The sequence below is a fragment of the Nelumbo nucifera genome, chromosome 6, assembly GCF_055504915.1.
Source record: "Nelumbo nucifera cultivar China Antique chromosome 6, China Antique-T2T, whole genome shotgun sequence".
Taxonomy (NCBI): Eukaryota; Viridiplantae; Streptophyta; class Magnoliopsida; order Proteales; family Nelumbonaceae; genus Nelumbo; species Nelumbo nucifera.
In genome coordinates this window covers 56,908,892-56,917,783 of record NC_142654.1, presented here as the reverse complement: position 1 = coordinate 56,917,783, position 8,892 = coordinate 56,908,892, and the positions used below count along the sequence as shown (strand labels likewise).

At 33.6% G+C, this 8,892-nt stretch overlaps 1 protein-coding gene across 1 annotated transcript; it reads right to left on the bottom strand.

Moving 5' to 3' along the window:
- Positions 1–476: 476 nt before the first annotated feature.
- LOC104602003 (cationic peroxidase 1-like) lies at positions 477–2,472 on the bottom strand. The gene is made up of 4 exons (XM_010265536.3): positions 2,192–2,472; positions 1,587–1,778; positions 1,278–1,443; positions 477–1,143 (listed from the first exon to the last, which is right to left on the bottom strand). The coding sequence occupies exons 1-4, from the start codon at positions 2,441–2,443 to the stop codon at positions 758–760; spliced, it is 996 nt and encodes a 331-aa protein (XP_010263838.2). The 5' UTR covers positions 2,444–2,472; the 3' UTR covers positions 477–757.
- Between the last annotated feature and the right edge of the window lie 6,420 nt (positions 2,473–8,892).

The following is an 8,892-nucleotide window of genomic DNA, read 5'->3' as shown; positions in this document are numbered from 1 at the left end:
TTAATTTTCTAGGAATATGCATAAACTATTCTGACAAATTGATAGAGTTAATACAGGTATTTCTGACTTATAAATTGACAATAATTGGTGTAGTTCTCTTGCCTTTTTGCACGCTAAAAAGCAACGCCAGTAGTAGAAGTTAAGAACCCACTTTATAATTGCAAATACAAGGATGAGGAAGAAGATAGGTAGAAAAAGCTGTGGTATGAGAGCTCCGTTGTAGTTGTTGAAGGTTGGAATTGGAGAGAGAAACCAAAACGGTAGAAGGTTGGAGGGAGTCCAATGAATTCCATTTCCCAGCACGTTTAGGTTCTTTTTTTATTATTTTATTATTTTTAATTATTTTAACAAAAATAATAAAATAATAGATAATTTTTTTCTAACGGAACAAAAACATTTAGATGACAGACACATTAACTGGGACAAGTGTCACAGAACTATTAGATGCACACTCACAGAACTATTAATAATTAATGGACGCGCACTCGCATCAGAGGTGATTAATTATAGTCGGTCGGATCATATTGAGATTGGAGAACACTTTACATATTGACAAATAACTACCTTTGTAGACACTTGCTTTATTGGCTTATATGGATAACATACCCCAAAATAGAGAGAGACAGAGAGAAACAATTAGTTGACCTTCCTACAATTGGTCCTGATCTGGCCACTAGTGCCAATAACTACCCTTTGTAGACATTTGCTTTATTGGCTTATAGATAATATACCCCAAAATAGAGAGAGAGAGAAACAATTAGTTGACCTTCCTACAATTGGTCCTGATCTGGCCACTAGTGCCAGTAAGTGGGCTAAGGTTCCCCATCTTGATCATGGCGTTCCCAAAATCGGAAAAGAAAGTCGCAGAGTTGGTGCTGTAGGCTCTAACTTGGGCATCAGTGGAGCCACCATTGAAGAGTTGTTGGTCAGAATGCAACAGACCCTTGTTGTTCAACAAGTTGGTGAAGTAAGCGTTATCGAATACTGTAGAAGTGGTGGTGTCAAGATTAGCGAGGGTGTTGTCACCTCCGGCGCTGGGGCAGTTGGACTTGATGGATTTTGCAAATGAGGAGTCGACGTTGGTCTCGTTGTAGATGCGGGATCGAAAGAGGGAGCACCTTGCCTGACCTATTGAGTGACCTCCTTTGAGAAGGAAACCCAGAAAGCAAAAAACAATAAAATTAGCTGATGAGTAAATTTGATGATCGATCGACCATTTTTTCAAACAGTTTTAACAAGTTGTACTGCAAGCAAATTTAATTAAGTCACTGGGTTACCTGATAAAACCACCAACTCTTTAGCAGTGAAGCCCTTATTTGCAAAGGCAGATATGAGGTCACTCAGATCCAAGAATGGAGATGGGAGGTTGTTATTAGCATCATCTAAGCTCGCTGTAGTTGAGTCTCTTCTGCCTAACTGCACTGTCCATGAAGTGCCACCCAACTGCAAAGTAAAAACAAAAATGAATGAAAAATCCAAATTAAACCACCCAAGTGCATGCAGCTCTTCTGCAGAACTGGGCTGTTCTAGCTTAATTAATAAACTCTTGGTGAGACTGGGACTGGGAGGGGTTAAGCTTTGCTTACAGCAACGACGGAGTCTCGAGAAGCAACTGCTAGAATGTCTGCACATGAAACAACTCCAGGGCACGCGCTTTCGAGTTGAGATTTAATAGTATCGATCACATCAAATCCTCTGGCTGAATTTGCATTAGGAGCAGCTGTCTTCTCACCGGTGAAGCTTGAAGTGTCATCCAGCAGAATAGAAGCATCACAGCCCTGCTTAAGATATGTAAATACAATGTTGTTTGTCAATTTACCCTCTTATTTCCTACTCGTCTTCACGCACAAACAAACACACCAATATATCATGCTTAAATGTATATATATTAAAATGATGGCAACAGTGCTCGACCCACAGACAAAAAGAGAGACGGAGAAAGAAACAAAGAACACAACTCTCTGCAACAATCTCGATCTCTCATGCGTTAGCTAGCTATACTGTTACATAGCCAGCTCCAAATGAATTGGTTGAAGATCTCTTTGTGCCCCAATGGCCAAAGGTTGTGTTTTATATATATAGCAGTGAGTTAAGAAAAGGGTGCATGGATGCCGTCATGTCATGCACACACAGCCAAGACCCAAGAAGACATGAAATAGGAAAGAAAATCCAGAGAGCGAAGAGGACTTGCATTAACAAAGCAGTCATGGAAATGAAGACGGAGCAAGGAAGCCCCCATACGTCGCTCTTTAGCAACAGCAGAAGTTACTGCAGACTTAATGATGGAGAGGGCACTAGGGCACGACGTCGCGTAGAAATTCGAGGATAGCTGTGCAGAAGCCATCCCCACTAGGATCATCAGTAAGGTGAAGGAAAAGCTAGTAAACAAGTAGGAGGAAGCCATGATTAGCTTTGATCGATGAACAGAGAGAGAATGACGCATGCAGCTTAATTATTGTGGTGCTCTAGCATGTAATTTGGACTCTTCATTTATAATTGCTGGTACGTAGTGGCAGGTCAAAGTCTTCTTCTATTAAAATAATCTGAGCTTTTGTTTTTAGTGGAGTGGACGATGACTTTTCTTTTTGTTTGTAGTCAACGACGGTGCGGGTTGCGGCCGGCTCTCTGCTGTCTACTTCGCAAACTCTTGATTTCAGGAACGAGATTCTGTTTTCATTGTCTATTTCACGCGGGACGCGGAACGGCATTATTATCTCTCTCTCCTTCCTTCCTTCCTTCTCCTTCCTGGTGACTACCATCAGGGTCACTGGACGCGGAGTAGCCGGAAACTCTTTTTCTCCCTCATGCACACACAAAACTCGGCAGAGAACGATGGGGAATGAGGATATATTGAGAGAGTGATGGACTGATAATGACAACGCTTAAGGCTTTGATCTTAAAAAAAAAAAGGCTGAAAGGAAGAAAAGCTTGTGCTATATATAAAGAAAGAGAAACTAATGACTGAAATGTTTTGGCAATAAAAGATTTTTTGGATTTTTTTTCCATGTTCAATGTTAAAGATAGGCAAGTGCGTGGCACGCTGGAATGGCACAGTAGTGTTGAAGAATGATGACTTTTTATTAGTAGCAGTCATAATCACCTCTAAAAGAAGTTTGAAAATTTAAAATATTTTTATATGTTATAAAAGATTTTCATTGCAAGAAAAAGAACTATAATATGTACATCAATGATCTATTAAATTTATTTATCTAAGAATTGTTTATGAGAAAATTTATTTTTTCTTAACTTTTATATATGAAGAACAAAAAATACAAAAATAATGTATTTTATATATTCTAAATGATTTTCATGGTAAGAGATAACTATAAGATGGATTTATTAGTGATTTATAAACTTATTGATCAAACAACAATTTGATGCGTCTTGTAATGATTTTTTGGTAGATTGAAGGCTCAAACATTGTTTAATTTGATGTAAGTTATTCTAGGCTCCCGATTTTGTTGATTAATGTAATGTATTTCTTTATATAAACTATTGAAATGTGAATTTCTTATGCATTTATATCTCATTCATATATTGCTATTTCGACCTTGATTTAGTGTTATTGATGTATTTGTGGGATTTGTAAGATTTTTAATCTTAAATTTGTTTGTAATTATGATTGCACTCCTATAAAAGTTGTATTTTTTTTTGTCTCATTTCATTACCATTGCAAATTTTTCAGCTCAAATACTAATGCAAAATTTGCAATTCCATCCTCCCACCTCAATTCACTCTAATATTTGGCAGAACCACATCATCTTGCTTCCTAGGGCTTTAATCGGTCAGGTTCAGCAACACTCCAATCCAATCCAACTAATGAAAATCAAAATCCGAATCTCATCCAAAATCTCATTGGATTTAGGGATCTCAGCTCGGGTTCATATTTAATTCAACTCCATTTCATTTTTCCTAAAACAAAAATAAAAATAAAAATAAATTAATTACTTTTAACTTATATAATAAATAATTAATATAGATATAATATATTGAATTTTACTATATGCAATTAATATGATATAATATATAAAATAATGGAATTCGGATTTTAATTGGATAGGATGGGGTTAAATTTGCATTGGAACTAATTATATATGCAAATTGATAATCTGAATATGAGACTATATATCAGATTGGATGTTGCATTGGGTCAAGTCCATTAATAACCCTATTGCCTTTTGCCTCACTTTGAGATAAATATATAAGTCTTCTCCTACCTCCTCTCTCTTTCATTTAAGGTAGCTATCACATCATCTTAGTTTCTATTTTAATTCTCACAAATAAACAAGACAGTCAAATCCAAAACAAAAGTAAACTAGAATTTACAATCAACCTATTTGCACTTGCACACATTTACATCAATGCAAATGAAGTTTATATTGCAAACAAACTGAACCTAAATTTTGTAGCAGCCTTTTGCTATAAATTTGACTTTGTCTTGTTTGTTTTTAGAAGTAAAATTAAGTGATTCCCACTTTAAATGAAAGATAGTGGAGGTAGGAGGAGGGTTATCTATCTGTGGTTAAGGTAGGATGCAAGATGATGTGGTCCAAGGTTCAAAATGTTGATACCCTGATATGCCAAAAGGGGTGTATCGATACCATGAACCTTGCACTTCCTTCTTTTAAGGTTTTCTTTACAAAATTTCGCAGGGGGGTCATTTTTATGTTCCTTTAGTCTTTCAAAAAAGAATTTGTAAAAGCACCTTGAAATAAGCATATCGTTCAGCAAAAGATACAATACGATATGCTTGATATGGGGCATATCATTTAAAAAAGAATTTCTAAAAACAACTTGAAATAGGTGTATCATTCAGCAAAAGATACAATGCGATATGCCCAACACTGGGTGTATCATATTGAAATTTTGAACCTTTCTAAAATCACCCACTTTATTATGAGAAAGAATTGAGATAGGAGGAAGGGTGCAATTTTTTCATCATTTTTGGAATGCAAAGTTTGTACTCCCAATGAGTGCAAAAGAGACAAAAAGTACAAATATTGTATCATGTAAGAATGCAAACTATAATTACAAAAAACAAAAGCAAAACTTAACTAGGTAAAATTTTACATTCAGTCAGGATTTGCAGTGAAATCAAACACACCTAGAGCACACTCAACCACTAGTTTGTATTTCAGACTCTTTCTTTGCACTGCAGAGACAACTTTTGCACTCCACTCCAGATTTGTGAGCATTTGTTTGTAATTGTGATTCACAATCATACAAAATTTGTGCTTCTAATTAAATTTGCACTAATTGGCGCAAATTATCATATCAGAAAACTGATGGAAAATTTCCACCACCACCACCCTATAAATGAGAAAATTGCAACAGGCTACGTAACCCTATCAAAAGTGAACACGTCAATGATCTGTGCATGGTATGAGTTGTACATGGAACTATGGATAACTGTTGTGTTTACTCTTAATTTGGTTATGCATTGCACATGCTTTGTTTGTATTTGTCCGGAGCAATTCTGTCTGCATTAGGTCTATTTCATGTAGAGTTGGGAGCAAATCATTGTACTTTCCATTTTACATTTTACAAGTTAGTAAAACAAAATAAAGTCAAATCTAAAACAAAAATATATCAGAATCAACACTAAGCCCATTTGCACTCCTACATGTACAAATTTCATTTGCACTGAAAACAAACAAAGCCCCAATGACCAAAACGAGGTACAATTGAGATATTGAATATACAACCAATATGCCCCCTAAAGGATCATGAACTCAGTCCGGGGGCATAGTAGGGATTGATGAAGAGCTGCCCATATATTATCAGAGAAAAAAAAAAAAAAAGAGGGTGTTACTCAACGTGAATTCCTGTTTTTTACTTTTTTTTTTGTTTTTTTTTTTTTGTTTTGTGTTTTCGTTGCAAAGCTTTAAAACCAAATTAAAATAAGCTGATCTGAAAATAAATTGCTTCTTAAAACAAAAATAAGAAAAAAACGTGTTATTGCTTGTAAATGTGTTTTTGTTTGTAAAACTGAAATCAGAAATGTGGTAAAACATGTTTTTATTTAAATATATCTATATATCTATACTATTATAAAAAGTACGAATAAGGGTGTGAAACTTTTCTTGACTAAAATGCTCACATTTGTTATTTAGTTCATCTCTAATTATGAAAGTTGAAAATGTATTTTCAATTAATGCCTTCCACCTTATTTAATAGCTTCTCATTAATTAACTCTTATATTTAAGGTATTAACTCTAATTCTCTCTTATTAAATCACATATTTAAGTACTATTTTTACTAATAAATGATATTAATTATATCTATGTCTAATACTTTTAACAATATAAACCTATATATTTTAAAACTTACTCAATAACAAAATCATTCTTTATCCAAGTAATGATTAAGCAATTCAACCATCCGAATCAAATTGGCCAATCCATGAAATCATAATTATAAAATAAAATTTTTAAATGGAAATAAACATAGAAAATTACAAAAGTATAGAAAAATAGACACATTGGTGACATTTTTATTAATCCAATTTAAAGAAACAAGTGTAATAAAAAAGAATTATCTTTATTAATGATGAAAATGAAATACATAATCTAAAACTAACAAAAAATGAAATTATTTTCTTGTTTAGTAGAGATCAATGTTTCAACTGTTGGGTCAAATCTCTCAACCTTTAATGTCATAATTAAATAATAAAAATTAATAAAATATAAAAAACATAAAAATAAAAAATACATCAATTTTACAAAAAAACATTTGGGCACATGTATTATATCATATATTTATCATGTTAAATACAAATAAATGCACATAACAATATTACTTTTACACACATAGATTTACAAGTTAAAACACAAAAACACAAAATAGTTAGGATATCTTACCTTTGCGCGAGTGAGCAAGGAGGTTTGGACCCTACAAGTTAAAAAACACAAGAAATACGTTAGATTTACGAGATAGAAGTGTAGATATGTAGAAAAAATCAAGGTTACATGCCGAAAAGAATGGATTCTGGCCAGAGAGCAGCCATCTCTTCTTGCCGACAAGAGGAGCTCGACGGCTACAAAAATAGTATAAAAAATACTCACCGATCGTCAACTGTCATGTTCGTGGTCATACCTTGTCCGAAGATCAACGAAAATGGCGCCAGCGAGAAGACCGTTGTTGACACAGGTTCGCGGTGAGGGTTCTCTAGAAAGAGAGCAAGAGGAAGAGCCCAATCTTTTTTTCTCAGAAGTTTCCTTTCGAACCGGGGTCACACCAAATCAACGCGACCCCGTTTCATCCATTTTGGGAACCCGCATCCCACATGTTTCCATTCCCATCCCACATGTTTCCACATGTTTCCATTCCCACGCTGGAAAGTTGGAACCTTATGGGAATATTCCCATTTTCCTTTCCCTATCGCAACAACCAAACATACCATAAGGACAAGGCTAGGAAATTCGAGGTCCCTATCCTTAACGGGGAGTGGGTGCCTTGCCTTGAACCTGCCTGACACTAGGGACAAGGCAGGGATGAGGTAGAGTGTCTTGACTATGGGGCGGGGACAGGGATGGGATGTCCCACCCCATTGTCATTCCTATGTAATTGTTAATTATTAGTAAAATTAATAAAAATGTTAGTTTTTGTAACTATTTTTATTTATTTAAAGTCAATCAAAATTTCATTTAAAAATAATGTAAATAATAATAGTTATTAAAATTACTATAAATGATTAATAAAATTAAATTTATTAAAAATATCTGTTCATATTAAATTAACAATAATTACTTTTTGTAAATCAACATAAAATGTAAATACAATTATTAAAACTTTAAATATTAACAATTACTTTGAATACTTTTAGCTAATTAACAACAAATTTTGATTGTTAATTTATCAATTAATTAATAGTAAATAAATATTATTCAATCTTTCAGATTTTTCCATGCATGGCACAGGTTCCAGCTAGTTATACAATATATCTCATCATTTTTCATGAATCATACAATGTGTAGACTCGGACCTTTGTTTTTTAAAACAAAACTAACTTATTTTTTATTTTCAAAATAAAAATATAGTTCAAGAACATATTTATATTTTTTTACTGATGTGACAATTTAAAAACAAATAAACCAAAAAACCAATAAAAAATATTCAAAACACCCTCTTAGGGGCTGTTTGGTTTCATTATTATTTACAATTCAAAGGTACTTTTATGACAGCTGGATGTCATTAGGTGTAACATAAGCCAAACAGTAAATATTGTTGTGGCTAATACCTAAGCCAAACAGTAAAAGGATTTAGAAGAAATGTCTCCAACGACGATAGCTCTGAGAAAACATTTTATTGATAAACAACTTATTAATTTGTTGAACGTAGGCGCAGCTGTTGCGTGCAAATTTCGACCAGCCAGCTATTGCCTCCCTGTCCAACAACAAAGATAAATAAGTCCATCCTGGACCTACGCAACTAGTACAAATATGTACCAAATTTTGGTGACTCTCCGATATTCCGATAACCTATGTTTTGTCAACTATCTGGACCTTGTTAATTTCATATTTCGTTGAAAACAGAGCTCATTCGTCCCCCCATAAAATGTATTTTAAGGCAAGAGCAAGTCATCAAGATCCAGACGGTGTTTTATGTAGGTATTAGGACTGTGAATGATACCTAAAATTTTGAGGCCCATCTGATATCTAATCTGATTATCTTGAAATTAGATCACGTATTTATATAATTGGATTGGATTTAAATGTTACAATCTACATCTTATTAATAATCAGATCAGATTCAAATTTGATTCCACCTGGTTCAATTGAAATATGCATCTGATTATGTTATAATATTTATTGATTTTAAATTTTTAAAATATAAATTTTATATAATTATATTTAAAATTATAAAAATATGTTATATAAATTCAGCATGTTA